This window comes from Ammodytes marinus (assembly GCF_949987685.1).
Source record: "Ammodytes marinus genome assembly, chromosome: 23".
Lineage (NCBI taxonomy): Eukaryota > Metazoa > Chordata > Actinopteri > Uranoscopiformes > Ammodytidae > Ammodytes > Ammodytes marinus.
Genome location: NC_137227.1, coordinates 14,655,877 through 14,678,208, shown reverse-complemented (window position 1 = coordinate 14,678,208; position 22,332 = coordinate 14,655,877). Strand labels below are relative to the sequence as shown.

The 22,332-nt window shown below is 39.8% G+C and overlaps 1 protein-coding gene across 1 annotated transcript; it reads right to left on the bottom strand.

The window, feature by feature from the left end:
• Positions 1 to 1,295: 1,295 nt before the first annotated feature.
• shtn2 (shootin 2) lies at positions 1,296 to 16,045 on the bottom strand. Its single transcript, XM_080051918.1, has 17 exons — positions 15,996 to 16,045; positions 14,012 to 14,064; positions 13,552 to 13,612; positions 13,220 to 13,314; positions 12,489 to 12,699; positions 11,799 to 11,896; positions 11,602 to 11,683; positions 11,220 to 11,314; positions 9,040 to 9,186; positions 8,346 to 8,490; positions 7,760 to 7,889; positions 7,379 to 7,437; positions 7,034 to 7,125; positions 2,615 to 2,635; positions 2,475 to 2,528; positions 2,226 to 2,358; positions 1,296 to 1,759 (listed from the first exon to the last, which is right to left on the bottom strand). The coding sequence occupies exons 1-17, from the start codon at positions 16,027 to 16,029 to the stop codon at positions 1,602 to 1,604; spliced, it is 1,668 nt and encodes a 555-aa protein (XP_079908044.1). The 5' UTR covers positions 16,030 to 16,045; the 3' UTR covers positions 1,296 to 1,601.
• Between the last annotated feature and the right edge of the window lie 6,287 nt (positions 16,046 to 22,332).

Sequence of the window (22,332 nt, the reverse complement as noted above, 5' to 3'; positions counted from 1 at the left end):
TTTTTATTGACAGTGCAGAGAGACAGAGGTGAAATGGGGCAGAGAGGGGAGTGACATGCAGAGAACGACAGCGGGTGGGAATCGACCCCGGGTCTGCTGCTGGGCCCGGCCCGGGAGGGGGACGCCTTACCAACTGAGCTAAAGGCGCCCCCAATAATGTCATTTTGACTTATTATATTATTCATATTTTTCATCAACCTTTTATATTTAATAATTCAAAAATGGGCCTACATATTTCAGTACTTTTATTATTACATTATGGTACCTTGTTAACACGTCTTTGTATCAGTAGTCTCGAATAAAGAGTATCAGTTTCAGTACCTCCTGTGTCTCTTTCATTATCTGCATGTCTGCATCTCTCTCTCTCTCTCTCTCTGTCTCTCTCTCACACGTGTGCACACACACACACACACACACACACACACACACACACACACACACACACACACACACACACACACACACACACACACACACACACACACACACACACACACACACACACACACACACACACACAGGCTTCCCTGTGAATTGATTCAATAACATAGAGAGGGGCCGGATACATTACCGCGTCCCAAAAAGCTAACACCTTCTGAGATTGAGGAGGAGAACGATAAAAAATGTATGCATGAGAGTGAAGAGGGCCTGGACCTTGTATTAAAAAGAGCTAAATAAAGTAAATATATAATGTGAAACAGTGTGAAGACACTAAAATGGTGTCGGAGTCAAAGGGGAGAGTAATCTCATCCCCTTTCCAAATGCTTTTAACAAAGGCAGATAGGCAGACGGATAGATAGCGGGGTGTCAGGGTGTGGTGTGCGTGTGTGTGTTCAATCATGCATGCGTGTGCACATATATACGCCGTCTGTGCGGAGGTGAGAAAACAAAAGGCGACCCTTCTGCATTTAAAGATACTTTGAGAGGGAGGGCGCACAGATCACCTGAGGCTCTTTTCTCAACAACACCTCTGGGTGCCGGGCGTGAGAGCCTTTAATGTGCCTAAATAAATGGCTGCCTCCATCTTTCTACTGGATCTAGCTTTATGAGACAGACACCTCGAGATAGAAGTGGCCAAAGGGCATTCGTATAACCAATTCATATAATTCATTTAGGTGTTACTTTTATGGTTAGGGCTATATTTTATATTTCAGCAGCATAAAAAATCCTGTTACTTGCACTTAGGTCATTTCAAACCCAGGCAACCCCAAAAAGAAAGATGTTGGACATTAAACACAGCTGAATGAGTTAGCCCTCCTTTGACACGCAACAAGTACAGGCCATTGGAAGCAGAACGCAGAAAATGGTATTTATATACAAAAAAGCTTTTCTTTGTTTTTCTTTAGCCCTGAAAATTAACTGACAGTTTATACAAAGGGTCACAAAAAGCAAAGACATCAATGTCTAAAAACCAACACATATTCAAATACTTTGAAGCAAAAGCAAAAGTAAAAGTGATATTTAGGAAATCACTGACACACTAAAGTATTGCGGGTCCGGTTTACTCAACAACCACATCTTCAATACATCATCCTAAAAAACAGCATTGACAATTAGAATACTGTGATGTTTGTAAAGCATGTTTCTTCCTCTAACTTCTCTCAGTTTTCCTGGATGTGCATAAGCGCTGACGCTCTGATGCGAGAGTCTCTCTTCTCTCTGTTCTGTTTAATCCTCCGGAGCACGGGGACTTCGCTGCTCTCACCCGCCCAGGGAACATCTCCTGCTGCTGGGGCAATCTGTGGAGCTGGCTGGGGGTCTGGTCAAGAGATTACAACATCCGAAGGTTAGGCCGTTAAGACACAAATCCCCAAAAATGTTGATAAAAAAAGCGGGCTGTATAAAAACAGCTGAAGTGATGTGATGGTTACTCTCAAGTTATGTATATTCATCTTTTCCCTTTTGATTTCATTAAAGGCAAATGTCAGCATGACAATATATGAATAAGATAAGTAAGCATCAATACAAACAAATAGAAGGCCTTTTACATCATCAAGGAACACCCCAACATTTGAAACTTTGTAAAATGGCTCAGGAAAGTGCAATATAAATAAAGTCTACCATTATTATAAAGTATTTTAATGGTTCCTATCCAACCGTTGGTTTTTGAGTTTAAAAATTACTCTCATCTGTTTTCCAATCAGGCATTATCTATATAGTCTTGTCCACAAACAAGACTAGATTGTAATATTAACCATTTAACAAAAGACAAAAATACAGCGTACCTTGAGGGTCCCTGTTCTCTCCCATGGCTCTCCTCCTCCTCTGGAGTACCTGCAGCAGCTCGGCTTCCCCAACGTTTCGGCCCAGTCCCCTTCTGGACGGCACTCTGCGGTGGGGCTGGCGCTTTATATTGTCCTGGCATATAGTATGGTAAAGTACATTTAAAAAATACAGTGGCTTAAGTTGCCATTCATCACTCAAGGTTAGGCCCTCATGACACAAATATTAGGAAGTAAGTTGAGGTACATCACCAGCATTCCTTTCAACTCCATGACAGCGGATTTTCTGTTTTCACTCCTCTGGTCCTGTAAGATGATTTTAGATGTATTTTTGTAGATGTATAGTATAACTCTGTTTAAACTGAAGCAAATAGATATGAAGGATAACTGACCTTCCATGAGCTGTCGTCATCCTTTAAGCGGAGAAATTAGATGTTAGTTATCAGAGAAATGTTTTGAAATGTCTGGATGAGATGATCATATTAATTACTTACATTTTAATTCATATTAGGGGAGAACGGGTGTTAACAGAATTTAATTTGCTATTGTATAATATTTTAATGCTCAATACATGCTTTCTGCCTATTGAACTTTGTCCCAGTAAACCTGACAACTCCAAAGGGTTTTTGCTACACTTTAGGACAAACTTGTTGTTTAGCCTTGAAGAAACTGCCTACTGGAGAGTCTGGCACATACAGAGGTATGACGCATATTCTGTTATCAGACATATGAAGAATAACACCAGCTGACTTTCTGGGAATATCTGCCTAATTAAAACATTTCTGCTTTCGCCAGCAAAACAAGGGCTGGACACACAAACTTGGTGTTTTCGCACACACCATTTCACTACATATAATCTCTGTACACTGTTCATTCGATGTATTCAATCATGTAAGCCCACTTGTGATACATGTTGTTTGACCCTTGCATTTGCTGTTTGCAAGTAAACTTTGCCTGCTTTTGAAAAAGCCTGACTCAGTTCTAATTATTACAAACACTTTGGGGTTTTAATAATTCTAATAACAAATGGTCCTTCGAGCCGGATCCAACATCCTCTTCTCTGAACAAGAAGAGCCTGCACCGTGAAGACGGGGGAGTCCAAGATCTCTCGACGAAAGACCTCCAGTAAACAGAGCTACAAAAGAGGCTGTCTGCAGACTCTACTTGGACGGAGGAGGGGTGACGGAATCCAGAGCCAAAACTGAGCGAGTCGAGGCTTTCTTCGAATCAGGTGAATATAAACAGCTGATTTTGTTTTGTTTTGTTTTGTTTTGTCCAGGAATTAGGAATTCCTTTGTTTTATGTATTAGGTAGATAAACTAGTTTATGAAGCAGTATTTCTCATGGTTTTACCATAGGGGAGAATAACTGATCGTAGTGTTTGGGAAGATGCACTAAAGAGAAAAATATCTCAACCTGTAGTGTTTGAGGAAATACACTCACAACAAATAAAGTCTCAAAGATGGCCATTAGTGTGGGATTCGGCGCATTCCCTTTTATTCAGATGTTGATGTCTGAAAAAACCAAGTCTAGCAGTTATCTTTTGTTTCATGACACTAGGAAGTTAGAATAAAACTGAGAGTTTAACTTATGAAAACAATTGGTTGCGGTTGAAAAAACTACTGTTAGACATCATACGAGTGTTTATGAAGTTTCACTGTTTAGGAAGGACAAAAAGCTGTGATTAGTGTTAAAGGGGGGTCACTAAGAAAAAAAAAACTTTTCACATGATGTTTGCTAAGTGTTTAGTAAGTAAGTAAGTATATAAGTAAAGCTTATTCATTTAGTCTTACTACTAACAGTTTAGGAAGCATCAAATAGAGGGTTCTAGTTTTAAATTGGTGAATTTTGTTAATCAATTGGAGGGAATAGGGGTGTTCACCCTGTTTAAATAGATTACTGGGTAATTTGATATTAGATTTTACATTTTAAAAATTTAATTACATAATATGGATAATGATAAGATAGACATTAGAAAAAAAAAGGAGACTGGTGAAGAAAAGTCTCCTCTACCCCTTCCTGTGTCTCTTTCCATTGAGACCCAAAACCCCGGCTCCTCAGCTGCTCTTCTGCTGGCAGGTCCAGAGAATCAGATAAAGAACAGTAAAGAGAAAGGTGGTGGCCAAAGAGATGAATAAGAGAATGTTGTTGAAAGTGTAAGAGGAAAAAGATTGTTTGGAACTGATTGTTTATGTTATAAAGAAAGGAAAAGTATGTAGGGGAAGGGAGATATAAGAAGGTTTTAGTAAGTGTGCATACAATTGTTATGCTGTTATGATGGGTTACGAAATGCTCGTCTCCTAAAGATGACCAGAGTTCTGACTAAATTGCTAAACACTTTAAAGTTTAGAGCTAAATATCTTGCCAATCCAAGCCCCATATTGAACCTTAAAGATTAAAGGTGCAGTCAATCATTTAAAGTCCCAGCAAAACTTACAAAAAGCGTCCTTTTGTGTTCTTTTTATGAAAATGTTCACTAAAAAGAATTATTCAATGCTTTTGATTTGAACTACAAGTTAAAAGGGATTTGTGTGCTGAACTATGTGATCATAATGTGTTATGTGATAGATGAAATGCATGTTTGAAAAGAGAGAAGGAGAGAGCACATGTAAAAAATGTGTGTGGGAGATGCAGTCTCTATGAGGTGAAAAATGGGAGTATCTGAAGGAAAATGTGTGTGTGTGATTCAGTCCCATTCAGAAAAGGGAGGGCCTGACTGCCTGTGTGTGCTTGAATGCTACCCAACACAGATAAAAAATGTGAACTGAAGAATGAAATCAAACCTATCCTAAAATGTTGTTGTGCGTTAATTGTGACATCTAGAGCAAGCAAAATGGATAGGATGATATTTTAGAAACAACCCTGGCAGAATGATGAGCATTTGTTTTGGAAAACATGATACTGCTCAAATTCATTCTGTTTCAGATGCAAGAAGAAGACCAAGCTGACCATGCTTCAATAAGGACAATTGGACACTGAGGAACAATCTGAATAGGTTATGGTAATGCCTAACCATTCCCCCAGTGACTGTGATATGAAGGACACTTTGCGTCAGAATGCCACAAAAGGACTTGTTGACCATCAAGACGACCTAGGTTCCTGTTCCCTGGCTTCTGCAAAAGACTGTCCTCTCTGAAACTGTACATAGACGATGTTGCACCAGTACACACACTTGCAATTTCACAACTGTAATGTTGATGTACTTGATATTATTCTGCTTGACTGAAATATATTTACTCATATGCCTTGCCCTTTTGCTTTGAAGTGTTACCTGAATATAGCATTAAATATTATAAAAAGGGTGGAATGTTAACAGAATTTAATTTGCTATTGTATAATATTTTAATGCTCAATACATGCTTTCTGCCTATTGAACTTTGTCCCAGTAAACCTGACAACTCCAAAGGGTTTTTGCTACACTTTAGGACAAACTTGTTGTTTAGCCTTGAAGAAACTGCCTACTGGAGAGTCTGGCACATACAGAGGTATGACGCATATTCTGTTATCAGACATATGAAGAATAACACCAGCTGACTTTCTGGGAATATCTGCCTAATTAAAACATTTCTGCTTTCGCCAGCAAAACAAGGGCTGGACACACAAACTTGGTGTTTTCGCACACACCATTTCACTACATATAATCTCTGTACACTGTTCATTCGATGTATTCAATCATGTAAGCCCACTTGTGATACATGTTGTTTGACCCTTGCATTTGCTGTTTGCAAGTAAACACCTGCTTTCAAGAAGGCCTGACTCAGTTTCAATTATTCAAACACTTGGGTAGTTTGATGAAATAATTCTAGTAACAACGGGGTAAAATGTCACACGGGTTGGTTGTCACAATTGTTATATCTCGGAACCAGAAGGCACTGTCTGTGAAATTTTGGTATGTAAATATCCAGAATTGGGATCAGAGGTCACCTACATAGTCTTCCTTGGAGTTAGACTGCTGAATTTGAGGTGAGAGGACTGTTTGTGTTTTTCATGTCAAATTGAAAATATTTAGCTCCTCAGTTTTTTTCTTCTAGGCTTTTACACAATGGGTTTATAACAAAACACTTGTTACCCATAAAAAGTGTGAAGGGTAAACTATAGTTTAGATTGTGGTTAGCAAGCTAATTAGTTGTCAGATGGTTGTTGGCGTTGATGCTAGCAAGAAACTCAAGTTGGGGTTGGTCGTCACATTTTTTGGGGGGTTGGTTGTCACATGTTATCCAAAGGCTGCAGCCAGAAAAGGAACCCAATAACGAAATAAATTGTCAAGCTGTATCCTCACTGACACCCCAGAGAAGGAGAGAATAGAGCAGGAAAAGGCAGCTAGCATGCAAAAGAAAAAAGGGCAACAAAATCAAAACAACCCAGTGCATCCCAAACTAGACCAGCTGCCAAGGTTACAGTAAGTTATATAGGCCTATTTGTAAACTTGACAATGCAATTAAACTTTCAAATTTAGTTCTGCTTTCTTGCCTTCTTTTTAAGATTATTCCCATTAAGATAACATTGTGACAAACAACCCCATAGTGTGTGACAACCGACCCCATGATGGGGTTGGTTGTCACAATGTGTAAGGGTGTCTTTGATGATTAATTTCTTCTTTATTACAATAAGACAGAAAAAGTGAGGGGTACACATTTCAAGTCAACACCTTAAGCTTCAATTTAATGTAGGAATGACTATTGAAAGATGTTAAGGTGATGAGCAATTCTCACTAGAGTAAAAAGTGTGCCTACTTACCCCGTTCTCCCCTACATTCAATGGGGCATGATGTGTACAGATATAAAATGTTTATGTGAATACAAGTTGCCCACCTGTATCTTCTTTGTGGGCCTCAGGACGATGCCTTTCTTTATTCTGTCCATCATTTCATCCACCGCTCTGGACTTCATGTCCGTCGCAGGGGCTGGTTGTGTAAGTTTAGAGAATGGATGAAATAAACAGTTTCAAACCACTGAGGCTGAGAGTTTATTCTTGAGAGAACTTCAAGTTACTGTAGAATATTTTCAGAGTATGCAGTGCGTCTGATTTAAATGTAAATTAAGTCAAACATGACAAATTGTGTTTTGGGAAACCAGAAAGAAAATGTCATAAATAATAATCCAAGAATCCCCCTTTTGGATAAACCTCTGCCTCGGGATGAAAAGTGTGCGACTCACCGTTTTGATCAGCGTTTGCGGCTCGATTTTTTCTCCTGCTCCTTAAGAGAATGAGGGAACTTGGCAAAGAGAGAGAGGGGGAAAGAGAGAGAGAGAGAGAGAGAGAGAGAGAGAGAGAGAGAGAGAGAGAGAGAGAGAGAGAAAGAAAGTGAGGTCACAACGGTCAAACCGTCATACTCGGAGAGCTGGAGTTTTGCATTGATTCTAACCTGTTCTGTGCTCTGTTAGGACATGCAGTAACTTAAAATACACACAGTACTTCTGGATGTAAAAAGAGCCTCTGAAACTGTATTTAAACAAGTGAAACTAGTACTGAAACTGTTCCCTGAAAGTGCACCATTGTTTTAATGGGAGAGGAAGCTCTGGTTAAACTTAACTTACTTGGTGGCAGTAGAAGGAGGGGGAAGAGGAGGAGGGGGAGGGGGAGGGGGAGGCGGTGGTGGAGTGGATTTCACCTCTGGTTCATCTGTAACATTATCCTCCTTCTGCAGTGTGTCTTGCAACTGTTTCACTACAAAATAGTAAAACATCACTTGCAACGTTGTGTTGAGCTCTATATTATAACAGTTATTAAATAACATTGTCATTATAGAATCAAAAAACATTCTGGAAAGCAACCAAGAAGTGCCCGTGATGGTCACGTTAGTATTTGGTTCTGAAATGGCATAACGTGTAAATATAGTGTGCAACATACCGTGGTAAATAAGTCCCAACAAGCACATAAGAGCGTTTAGTGATGCCTTAAAGTTTATCTTTAGACCTTTTCCCCTTGACTACCAGTGTTTAAGCTATAAGCTAACCTGGATGAACGACCTTTGCAGTTTCTATATCAAAAATACCAGCACAGTTACAGGAACGTTTTCTGTCGCCTTTTCTTGAGCCGGAGAATGAGGCAAAAAGCTAAAAATTTAAAATGTTGAACTATTCCTTTTAGCCTGTAATATTCCCTCACTTGCTGCTACTGTACCTTTCTCCTGGAGCTGTGTGACGGTGCTGTTAGCCTGACACAGCCGAGCTTCTACAGCCTTCCTCTCCTCCTCACTCTTCTCCAGCTGGTCTCTGAGCTCCTGGATCTCAGAGGTGACGCTGCTGCCTTCCATAGCGCTCCGACTCTGGGGTTAGAGAACCAGGAAACACATGTGGAAGAAAACAGACTATTAGTCGACTATTCAACCATTCGATCGAAGCAGCCCGATTTGTCTGGCAATCTCAGTCGAATAGTCGTAAAATTTGGTTCTGAAACAAGGATCATTCTATTTTACATGGCATTGCTTGGTTCCTCCCAATAAATCATGATGCATCACCTGTTGTGGTATAAATATAAGCCTATTATACTTTTAACAAAAAAAAATTAAAAATAACTCATGAGCTTTTAATCAATCTCTTTGGTGTGCGTGAATAAATCAACATGGGAGACTTAGTCTCAATAAAATAAATTCTTATGCCAAGAGACAAACTGCTAAAGGGTGTTTCAGCCCCTTTGTTTGGTCTGGAAAAAATTAAGCCAATGTCGCAAATAAGAATGTAGGCTAATGAGAAGAAAACTTGAAGATTAGTCGACTATAGGCAAGATTCGACCAATAAGATTCGACTATGTGAATCATCAGTCGGGGACACTCCTAGTAAGACTTCTTAAAGACCCTCATCACATCTGCGCACACCTGTTCCTGGTAGTAGCTCTGTATGTCACACAGGGCTTTGCTGATGTTGGGGATCTGATCCAGAGCCTGCTGTAGCTGCAGGCCCGTCTCCGAGCCCTGCATCACCATCACACTCTGTCTGTGGGCCGCGGTCTGCTGCACCAACATCTGACAACACACACAACAAAATCTAGCTTCAGCTTCATCTTGAACACATCTTAATGATTGTCTGCTTGGAGTGAAATGGGAGAAGAATTACGTCAATGACAATGAACCACAATTAGAAGGGAAAATAAAGTGAGATTTGAATGGCCGCCCCCACAGGAGGTTGTCACAATGTAGAGGAAATGTTTTGCAAACCCAGTGTTTGACTGCACAATGACTGGGAAGCCTTGTTAGAAAAGACCAATTGGCTACACTGAAGAATAGCAAACAAGGCAAAACAGGGCGATTTAGCCGAGAGAGACAAAGCGTAATTCATCTCGCTCCCCTGTAAGGGCTAGTAAAAGAAAGTGAAAAAATTCAAGCTTACTGAAATAAATACTATTTATAAGTAAAAGGTCACATGAAAATGTGACAAATAAAAAGGGCGACAGCTTTTTAACCGGCTTTATTTTTGAAAATGTAAATATTGGAAATCAGCCTTAAAACGCTGTCACGAGCCATTGTAGTAATTTGCAAAAACAATACAATAATAAAAGGATGTGATCACTGTGTATTCAGGTCAAACTGGATTCATAAGCCTCTCTGACAGAATGTATGGACCTCGTGAGAAGATAGCAGCGGCTCTGTGATCCGAGAACAGGAAGTGTGTGTGTGTGTGTGTGTGTGTGTGTGTGTGTGTGTGTGTGTGTGTGTGTGTGTATGTGTGTGTGTGTGTGTGTGTGTGTGTGTGTGTGTGTGTGCGTGCGTGTGCGTGTGTGTGTGTGTGTGAGAGAAAAAAATGGCTTTCATTTCAGTGTTTAGACTGTGCAGACAACCCAAAGCAGCGGGTTTTGGCGTGCTCCGTATCGACGCACGCGGACACAAGGCAAATTACACCACTCTAATCTCTGGTCTCCGTTAAGCAGAGAGCAATTTTCTCACAGCAATTAGCACAATTATTTTATACATACAAACACGCACGGACGCACAAAAGGACAAAGACACGCACACACACACACACACACATACACACACACACACAAGGAAAGGAAAAAAAAACTTCAAATTGTTTCCTGTTTGGGGGCCCTGCATCATTATACCACTGTGCATCACAGAGGAGAGGTGTGAATGGTTGGTGTTTTCAAAACACATGAAAACAGACAAATAGTAGTGCATACAAGAGGCATTCAGTGCAGGGGGGGTCTTTTACCATGAATTGAGAGTAAAGGGGGCTGAATTGTGTGAACGGTAGGGGGTCCTTTTCACAGGTAAGGACCCCTGCTAGGCGGCCCATTGTGCGCCTGTCCGGTAAATAGAGGACACTGTGCACAAAGGCGACAATTGCTATATGCTCGGCGCAACATAAAGGTGTCAGGCAAAGACAGGTTGTGCTTAAAGACCACTATTCTCCTCCGGCGGCGGTGATGACCACTAATTATGGGCGAGGGAGGGGCGGAGTGGGAAGGCAAGGGAACAGAGATGTGTTTTTTGAAAGAAAAGGGCTTCATTATAGGAGCAGCTGGGCAGCAAAAAGATGTGTGTATGTGTGTGTGTGTGTGTGTGTGTGTGTGTGTGTGTTTGGGTATGTGGATTTTAAGTGAATTGGTGTTTTTCCTCTGCATGTATGTGCGAGTGTGCGTGTGCTTTTGTCTTGTGTGTGAAGAGAGCCCCGGATTTGTGTCATTGGTGTGAAAACAAAGAATGGAGACCTCTTCTCCTGTCCCGCCACATCAGCTGCACTTTGACAAAACAAACAAATGTTTGTCTGTCTGTGTGTGTGTGTGTGTGTGTGTGTGTGTGTGCGTGCGTGCGTGCGTGCGTGCGTGCGTGCGTGCGTGTGTGTGTGTGTGCTTCCAGTCTGAGTGTCCACCGTAGCCGCCCCGAAGGTCAGCGCCAACACTCCTGCTCCCTTTCCCATGGCACGACCTGTCACCCTCAGTAGCCATTGGTGTGAATGTATGACAAAATGTTTTGTGTTGTGCAGGACGAATACACACACGTACAGTCACACACGTACACCCACACACACCCACACACACCCACACACACGCTCAAACCTGGTGGGCGAAGACTTCGGCGTGCTGCCGGAGGCCCTGCTCCAGCTCCAACTTCTGAGATATTTCTGTGAACTCTTCCGTGACAAGCTGGGAGACTGCACACACGCACGCACGCACGCACACACACACACACACACACACACACACACACACACACACACACACACACACACACACACACACACACACACACACACACACACACACACACACACACACACACACACACACGTTTTTTTCTTGGACGAAGTGGAAACAAGGAAAGGAATTTGTTTTGGCAATTTTTAATAATTTTTTGGTAAGTTTTCTAGATTCAATAGTATTTATAGGACAATAATCAAATATATTATGATCTGCAGTCCAAAATGTATTGAGGACTCACCTCGTTTGATTTTATTCATGGTCTTGCTTTGTTTGCTTAAACTCCTCAGCATGGCCTCTTTCTCCTCCACCTCCAGAGATAGCTGAGAAAAAAGCATGTGATAAGGTATGGGCACACGTACACGCAAGCGCACTGGCACACGCACACACATAGACATACACACACACACACACACACACACACACACGATGACGTACCTGCTCTCTGAGTTGGACCTGTTCTTTGGTCAGATCCTCCACTTGCTGCTCCAGCTGCAGCTTCTCAGCCAGCAGACCGTCCACCAACGCCTGCAGCTCTGAGACGCGCACACACACACACACACACACACACACACACACACACACACACACACACACACACACACACACACACACACACACACACACACACACACACACCAGGCCAAAAAGTAATCCACTACTAAAATCCAAGTCACTTGCGATGAAGATTTGATTATGCATGATTAATATGTGCTTTCAGAACACTGGGTTGTATCTTCAACAGTATTTTGCAGATCACATAGATTTCTAGTGTCTTGCTGGAAGAATAAAATGATTCAGACAAATTGTGTGTTAAATGTTTCCTCTATAGGTTTTGCATTGAGAACACAGTGCGACCGAATTATCATGTTTGTATGATAACTGAGGTCAGTGATAACGCTATACAAGTCAACATGAACCGTTTTGATTACAAATTCATGAATTAAACATAAATTATTCAGCTTCATTCTTACAGTGAAGTGGTGACATCTCATATAGCCTATTAGGTACAGCAGTAGTTAAAGTGCCCTCTGTTTTTAAGGTTATTACGGCCTCATCTCTTCCTTATTACATAGCCTATATTCACAACAGTTATTGTTGGTTTTTGGTAAAGCAGCTGCGTCTAACCTGCGATCTTGGATTGACTCTCCAGTAGAAGCATCTCCTCATTCATGCCATCAACCACATCACAGGGATCAACCAGGTCACCGAGGATAACTGTTGCCGGGTCGCTCTCCAGGTTTAAGGTCACAGCGGCGGCCATGTTTTCTGGCAGCTCGGGGATGAGCGGCATCAGCATCTGGCTCTTCCTCTTAAGCACCTTGTTCTCTTTGGTCACCTAGGCAACAGGGGGAGAGTGGAGGTCGCTGTTTTCGGATGAAGATCAAAATGACACATAGACGCTTCAAACTGAAATCACTTGACATGTCAGGGCGGGAGAGGAGAGAAAAGGACATAGGGAAGGAAAGCACCTGTCACTTTATTAAAGGGACACATTTTCACTTAAATACGTTTATTTTTTTACATCTGTCTATTTATATTTAATCTGCATACATGTAGTTATGCCTTTATATGCTCAGTCCTTGTCGCAGGGGACCCGTGTTCGAATCCGGCCCGGGGAGTTCTTGGCATGTTATTTCCCACTCTACCCCATTTTATCTCTGTCTCTACAAAACTGTCTAGTTAAAGCAAAAATGAAAAATAAAAAAACAAAATACAGTTGGTTGGAGAGAAACGTTTTTTGGATTCCTCTGTATGTCTGGCACATATTGCAGAAATTGACAATTCATTTGAGGGTCAAAGAAACGAAAGGACATAGTAAAATGACAGCAGGTACACTCCTGCAGTAGAAGACATACTTTGACAGCCAGCGCCTCAGCACTCTCCCTGCAGGAGCGTTCAATCTGGAACTGGAACTCCAGAACGTTCATCTCCTTCAAGAGCTGATTGGAGACTAGACATGAAAGGAACAGAGTGGTTACTCATTGCATTGTCATATCTCTAAAAATAAATAGAGATATTTGGATTTAATATAAAATGTAGAGCCTTAAACCCAGTAAGAATATTTTAAGGCTTAAAAGCCCAAATACTTTATGTCAATTTAAGTAATTTTATCAGTGGACAGTCCCCATCCCAGTTATGGTCCTGAAAAGGGAGAATCAGATCACGAAAAGGAATAAAAGGTTCTCACCTTCCTCCAATTCAGACAGTCTTTGATTGGCTTCATCCCTCTGCTTTTCCAGGATCTCACACTAACAATCAAATGTTAACAAGACAGAAAATTGAAAAAATAAAGAGAACAAATAAAACAGGAGAAAGAGATAAAATCACGGAAATTCACGGAACAACCAGTGAGACTGGGTTGCAACAACACATTGGTTTCATTGATTTTATTTATTGCATTGTTCAAGCTTTTCAACTCTACAATTTGTATTTCTTCCTTTAATCTTTTTTCTATATTTATTAAGGATTTTTCAACCAAGGTCAGTCTTTTTTTTGAACTATCACATTGGTGAAGTCATTTGATTTTTGGCATGGTAACAGTACATCCAGAATATTGAGTATTTTCTCCCATGTTAATTGCTACTAATGCACATTAGCAAGTGGCATTAATGAACCAGTAATAGACTTCCTGTCACTAACACTGGTACCTGAATGTCTCCTTCATCTTCGGAAGATAAACCACTCTCCTCCCCGTCAGAGTCTGTAGGGAAACAAAAATAATTGTATCATCACACACACACACACACACACACACACAACACACTGCACTGTCAAATGTAAGTTAGTACAACAGACAAATATAGCAATGTGAACATATACAGCTATATAAGCAAAATAAATAATTTAATAAAATAAAAGACAATACTTAAATTAAATTAAAACAGCAATATTAGAAGCACCAACAATAACAACAACAGAAGCAATGATAATGGAAAAATAATAACGATAATTAATTATTAATAGTTAAAGGTGCTTCGAGAAGCTTTTTCGTGTGTGTTCACTCTAGCTCCCCCTTTGGACAAAAGCGGTAGTGTTTTTACTACGCCAGCTGTTGTTCCTGAGTGAGCGTACCCATGACAAAGGCATAAAGAAAACTGTATAAAAATAGCATTCTTTGTACGGATCGTCTCGTTAGCTGTTACATGTAATTTATGATCATCAGGGGAAACATGAGACTGTTATATTTTAAAGTTCCTCCTAGTTACTTGAAGACACATTGTTTAAAGGCATGAAGGCTAGGCGATAGAAATTAGTTTTAAGGGCCGAAGCAACAGTAACAAATGTTATCTTAAAACAGTGAGATACTAGCTGAACTGGAAAGCGATGTAATCAAAGATCCTCACATCCCGTCAGTGAAACTACAAGAGGAACTCAACGAGGCCGTGGGTAAGACGAGGGCCAGAGAAATACAGGAAGTGAAATCACAGGAGGATGCTACAAAATAACACGTTTCACTTTCGGAGGCTTCTGACTCACAGCAGTTCTCACTTTGTCCAGCAAACTGACCGAGAGTTTGAGCTCTTAAAGATATGTTTGGGGAATGGGCCTAGAGGTTTAGCTACTTGAATTCGCTTTCCTGGTGTGAGTAAGAGGAAAACATTGATGCTGTTCTTCACATATCCAGCCAAGAAATAGTCCGGAACATAACCCCCCAATAAAACCACATGTGTTGTTTGTACACTTCTGTTTCAAAGAAATACCTTAACACGGAGCTTATAGCTAAATGCTTACCCCTGTTACTAAGCTAAGCTAACTGGCCATTAGCTGTGTTGCTCCATATTTATATGATAGCGATATGAGAGTGGAATCAATATTTTCATCTACTGAAAACTATAAGTAAGAAAGGGAGTTATTTCCCAAAGTGTCAAACTATTGCTTTCGCAGACATTAAGCCTAGCATAGCATGAACACTGATACATTGGGGGTAAGCCTGGCACTGACCACCTTCCAGCACTTAGAAAGCTCATCAATGAACACATTTTGTATTATTTGTTTAACCCCATTCAAAAACTTAAGTATCAAAACTACTATTTTTGAGACTATTTCTTGAAAGTCACATTATTCCAACCCAGAAACTCTCCTGTCTTTATTCTAAGCTAAGGTAGCTGGCTATTAGCTGCAGCAGAAGTGAAAGTGGTATTAATATTCTTATCTTACTCTATTCAGGACAGTGAATTAATATATTAACCCACAACTTGGTGAACTGTTTTTTACTTTTCTTTGTACTGTAATGAAGCTCTGATTTATTCCACCTGACGTTTTATTCCAGCACTCATTTTGGATTTCTTCAACTAATTTAGATGTCACCATTCAAAGAGTGTGTTGGCATAATGAAATGAAAGAGACCGAATTTAAATAACGTATAAAACCTGCTTTTATTGAATGGCCAACTGCACAAAATGGAGTCATTTTATGGTCATAGAGTATTTAATTTTGTTCATTCAATGAATCCTTAATATTCAAGAAAAATAGGCCTGTTGAAGTCAAAACCAAAATCGGAACTAAAACATTTTGATTATCTTATTCCATAAGTCCAAAATTCATAACTTTTCAAATTTAAATACTGAGAAATCATATTGAAACTGCAAATGTCATGTGACCAAAACAAGTATCATCATCATCACGTCTTACCCGCCGCTGTACTGTCCTCCTCTTGCACCCACATCCTGCCAACAACAGTTTTCTCCTTAGTAGACTTAAATTAAGCTGGATATTCCTGTACAAACATAAATCCTGCTTTCTGTCTGCTGAGAGGCTGGATTCTCATGTAGAAAACAAGTGGGAATTTTGTTCTAAAACCCTCCCCCAGTTCCACAATTTCAAAAGAGGAACTTTTTCAAACAGACCATCTTAAAGGTGCAGTCAGTGATTCTGGAGAACGCTTGTTGTCAAAATAACTTTTTCTGAAAAATCAATTAATGACTTGTTCGTACTATGTGTGCGCTGAAAAAAAATCTGATGTTAAAACACATCATAAGCTCTCTAAACTGGTATGTAAACAAAGGGGATTGTAAACAAAGGTGGTCCACTGTAGCTAGCAATATGCCCGTTTACAGAGCCTAGGCTAGGTATAAATACTGGACTTTTTCCAGAGCACGTACAGGTAGCGGATCATGATGTGATATTCCCTGATTATAACATAAAATTACTTTGATAAAAAGCATTCTCCAGAATCGCAGACTCCACCGTTTGAAAGATTTTATGTTTTTACGATCACTGAAAACGATGCATTTTTTATGTTTTGCTGTTTTCAAGTAATTCAGAGGACAAGGTGTTTGAACTTTTCCCCTTTTTTCGTACAGCAAAAGGAACTAAAATGCAACCTCTCTGTCCGTATACGTCTTCTCCAAAGGGACCACACTGTCTCTCTACTCCAAGATCAATGTCACTCAAGCGGCCGGGGCAAAGGCAAAGCTGCTTTTTTTCACTCTATTAGCATCTGTGCTCAGAGTTCATGACCTCACACACACACACATATCAGAGCTGCTATGGGAACCACATTCTGGGCGATAATTCAGGAGGATGGATGACAGCGATGATGACAACGGTTGAGGACACACATTCCTACGCCATGCATAATTAAAAAGCTTCTAATCCCTCTTTCCTGTTTTATTTATTTCAGGAGTTTATTTTCTACACCACACACAGTGCAGGGTTCGGTCAGGGTTCAGTATTACTTAGTTGCATTTAATTGTATGTGGTTTATTTAGATAGCTTTGATCTGTCAGATTAAGAGTAGTATTTTAAAGGATAAAGCTTTTGTTATGCTGTGTGTTTATGTCAACACATCACATTTAAAAGTCTGTCTCTCGGGGGCTGATCTCGGGCCCACTGTGGTTCCTATACTGAGGTTGTGAATCTTTAAAAACAGCTCACAAAATATAATTATTTTAAAACCATGCATAGTCATCTCCCCTAAACAGCTAGGCACTGCAGTGGTTGGCTGGTTTTTAATCAAACATAACTCAAACGTGAGGAAATAGTTAATTGCATTTGGGGACTATTTTCAGCTGTGGATTAATACAGATTTGGCGCTATAGGTACGCTTTTACAGCAGCAGAATGTACTCAAAATAAACAACACTATAGTTCATTGTAATGAATGAACATGTAATCCTTATGGTAATAGTTCATTCATTGTACAGTATGTAAATGTCATTTCTAAGGTTTTTTGGTAGTAGTTTTTTCCCTAGTTTTTGAACAATGTAGCACAGAGGAATGCCTTTTATCAGGTATTGACAAAACAAAACAAAACTAATTAAAACTTTAAACCCCCTTTGAATACTGTATTTCTGTAAACTTCATGGTTTCGTCTAACATAAAGTTGAGAAAAATATTCAGCCCATAGTGGAAAGTTATTTGGAATGATGGAAGGTTATCCCTTTGACAATTTGAAAGTCCTCCGACATAACAAAGATGTACAAAATGTAAAACATTCACATCTTTGTCCCTCAAGTATACGCCAATCTGTATTGGTTGCCTCGTAAATCTAAAATGAAACATTCTACATGATGACATTGGGCCCACAGGGATGGGACAATACAACTATTTTTCTCCTGGTGAAAATAGGAAATCTGACATAGTCAAAGGAGCTCATTTTTAAATCACCTTCAGCGCACACGTGGGTGGTCTGCACAGCTGAGCGATATAAAGCTGTGTGATTGGTGGCAGTGACGTCCTTGTGATTTTAATGAGTCTTTTCTCTCTCAGTGTGTTGCTCTCTTCACAGGCACCACCTGAGCACCATAGCCCTCCTTCCTAGCCCCTCACCCTGACCTTTAACTAACGATTCTTCACCATGTTAATAAAGGTGAAATTGTCACTTAACATTAGCCGTTGTCTGGCGTGTCTTGCAGTGGGAGACATTGTCAGAAAAGCTCGGTCCTCATTAAAAACCAGGGGCCTTTAAATTCTGCTTAAATGGAGACAGATTAGAAAGCCAGCAGGATTTATTTTTTGAAACAACACAAAGACACGCTCTGGGATTTGGCCTTATATGACACCAGGTTTTGTTTTATTGGGAGAATGGGTGCTGATTTACTTGAATATGTCTGATATTAATTTATGTGGTGTATGAACATGATGGGGAAAGACTGTTAGACAATCTCAATGAGATTTGGATTTTATTCACATCCAGAAATCAATTTTCTGTAGTTATTTTCTCCATGAAGTAAACAATATATTCAGAGTTCTCATTGTAATCAAACAGGCGATTATTTATTTTTATTAATAAAGCTGAAATATCATTATATAGAGTTCACTTCCTACAGTTAGAAACTTTTTGTCACATTTTTCCTAAGCATTTTTTAGCATTTAGAAACATTTAAACAATAGTTTGTAACACACTATAATGTAGTTGTTAGAGTTTATTTATGTGTTTGACACCAGCTATATCTCCTCCTGAGGGTAAAGTGGAGTCTGGTGCATGCATAGATAATTATACTGTAGTAAATTTACATTAATAAACATGTACAAATGTTGTTACAGCTGCATATAACTATACATTACAACACGTTATACCCATTTACTCACAGACAACATACGAAGTAAACTAAATGTAGGCCTATATAATATAAAAAAAAATTAAATGCAATATCTACATCTGATCAGGACATTCGCACTTTAGGAGCACCAAGACATTAATTTATTGCTGAGGAACAATAGTTTAACAATATAATAGCCTTTTATAAATAAATAACAAGTTACAGTAGCCTACCTGAATTAGAACAGTAGCCTACTTTTTGCAGCCTGTGTGAAGCAGCACGCTGTAGGCCTACATGCCTGAGCTGGAAAGATATCTATTTATAAACTGCAACTACTACGTTACGGATAGTGGCACAGGGCACTAGAACATGTGCGGGTTTTTCTTTTTTCAAAATAAAACTGATACAATTTAAAAAATATATATATCTAAATTTGACTGAAATGCGGAAGATGCTCGCAGGAAACATGGCAGGAAGACACGATGTAGCGAAGAAGCTCGTGTTTACAACGTGCCTTGGAGAACACCATGTAGATTTACATGAGTTTTCTATCAATATCAGAGAGTTTATCAAAGCGGTGGTGCTAAAAAACTCATGTCAGAAGTGGGATTCGAACCCACGCCTCCAGGGGAGACCACGACCTGAACGTGGCGCCTTAGACCGCTCGGCCATCCTGACTTGTGAACATGATCGATCACGAGTTATATTTTTCTAATAATAAACTGTGTTTGCGAATTTACAACGGTATTGTGCTTTTTTTGGAAAGCTACATTTAACATACTTAGCCAACCCTCGTCTTATTTAAGTCTCCAATTATAATTTCACACCTCACCATAAAGGGACAAAACGTTTAAGTTAATGATCATTTGCCAACATGAGCAAGTTGACAAACACGGTAAAACTGTAACCCCTTAACGTCCAGTCTCAGTAAAAGTCCCCATTTAAATCCATTCTGCCTGTCTATTTTTTTTTTGTAATATATCTGCTCAGTTTATCATGATTATTTTATCCAAGGGTGATTCCACTGAGTGAAATAGGCTGCCTACCACATTTGATTTTTTCATGGCTGCGAAAAAAAAAAATCTAAAAATGTTGTCATATTTGGTCTCTTTGGTAACTTTTGAAGGGTTTCTACTAGAACCTGAAAGGAAATAGTTTGAGGTTTGAACACAGCACACGTTTGTTATTCGTTAACCATCTTCAGCATGAAGAGAATTTAAAGATAAAAAAAATCTTATTTGTGGGTGTTTGTGTTTGACTGTTGGGAGTCCAAGATGGATGCTTAAGTATCCATCAAGTGCTCAGAAATATGACTGAATACATTTTCTTTTATTGAAGGCAAAAGCTATTTTCCATTCTTCTCAAATGCGTAAGCCTCCTTCAAATACCTTCACACTCTATTTAAGAAACAACAATCTGCCCTCACTTAATCCTATAAAGGCAAGACACTTTTCAACAACAAGGCAATTCAAATGGCTTAATATGGGGGATGAATAGGAATTACGCTCTATAGAGAAACACAATATAAAAAGACACATGGATAGAATATAGTGAGGATAACATAAGTAGAATAAACAAGAGAGTAATACAGTCACAGGGCAGTTAAAGTGCAGGAACAGAAGTACAAACCTTCTGGGAAAGAGTTTGTCATTGGGGTCTGACTGCTACTGTTTTTTATTTGTGATTAATCAAATTAGTTCCACTAATATCAAAAGGGACAGAACAGCATGAAACAACAATTAACCTCCTAAAATCCTTTTGGTGAATTAGAAGCAGTTCAATGTTTAACGTCTCAATGTTCTGTATGTTACACATATTTATGCAGTAGTGTCAGTTTTAGCTGAATAAAACATATAGGCCTATTGAAGTATCATGTTGTTTTTTATAATTACATTTTTTTTAAATGACTAAATAATAAATATCCTCACATCCCGTCAGTGAAACTACAAGAGGAACTCCACGAGGCCGCGGGTAGGACGCGGGCCTATCCCAATTTCAGGTCGATCCGTGAACTTTTTTGATGATTTGTATATTTTTCCATATTTGCACAATAGGTATCCCATATGTATCAGGAGTTGGGTTGGGTGTTATGTTTAATTAAAATGCTATTTAGTGGTCAACAAAAAGAAAATAGTACCTTACACATACATATAGCCTATATATATTTTTATATTAAAAGGTGAAGTAAGCGGTTTATTTATATTAATATAGCCTAAGTGTTAAATCACTCTTTATTCATACAGTAATCACTTACACAATGTGCGCGTTCCATAAAGCCAATCTCTTAGTCAGCTGCTCTGCATGTAATAAGCAATTGAACTTTATGTAGTATCCCGAAATGTTATCCAATCACAAGAGAAAACGCTACAAACCGACACCCGGTCTCACTGCCGGTGCACGCCAGAGCGATACATGGGTGAATGTTTATGCGCCTACAATGGCGGAGTAGGTAAAAATCCTTCCCAATGTCTGTTTTGATGGTTTTTATCATGTTTTATCACACTTATAGATCTGAGATGATGCTAGATAGCTTGCTGCTCGAAGACCGCAGTGCATTAATGTGGTGAAGAAGGGACGAGCGAGGGGACTGCTAACTGCAGTAACTGACAGGAAGTTAGCTAAAAGAACCATTCCGCTTACAGCTCCTTTAATCATTTGCTGGAGGTAAAACAATCAACAATTTTGGTAAATTCAACAATGTTGGTAATTTTGAGGATAATAGAAAGACCCCCAAAAAAGAAGAAGAAATTAGGCATAGGCACCATCTTATTAAAAGTATTCATTTGATTTCTTATTGGTCGTTACAATCATTAACAGTCAAGGTTTTGACCCAATCTCTGCAGCAGCTCGCGTGCCAAAGACCCTGTGGTTAAAAAAAACCTCCCCAGTCTTCCAGCTAGTCTTCAGTCTCCTCTACAATCTGAGACATGATTGGCTCGGACACCACACATGCCTTTCATCCAGAAAAATCTCACTCTTGGCAACTCCCCCCCCCCCCATCTCTCTCTCTCTCTCTCTCTCTCTCTCTCTCTCTCTCTCTCTCTCTCTCTCTCTCTCTCTCTCTCTCTCTCTCTCTCTCTCTCTCTCTCTCTCTCTCTCTCTCTCAATCCCTCTCTCTCCCTTACCCATCTGCATTCACACATGATGAAAAAAAACAGGAGGTTTTTAGTTCATGACATTCTACAGCAGCAGCATCTGGCTGTTTAACACATTTGGAGCAGAATTTGGACGCAGGCGACGGATCGTTGGGCTTCAACGTCACTGATCTAATGTGCAGTGATTATCTTCTGTTTCATATCTACATGGGTTTGTGTGTAAAATAATTTTTTTTTAATAAATAGAGAGATTATGACTCACAGGCTCACCTGCACCGGCCCTATACTCAGCACTAACGACTGTGTGATTGGATTATCCGCAGCTTTTAGCATGTTGCAGCTGCAGCCGTCAAGAGAAGCCAACCTGTGAAAGGCCAAGCTGGGGTCAACG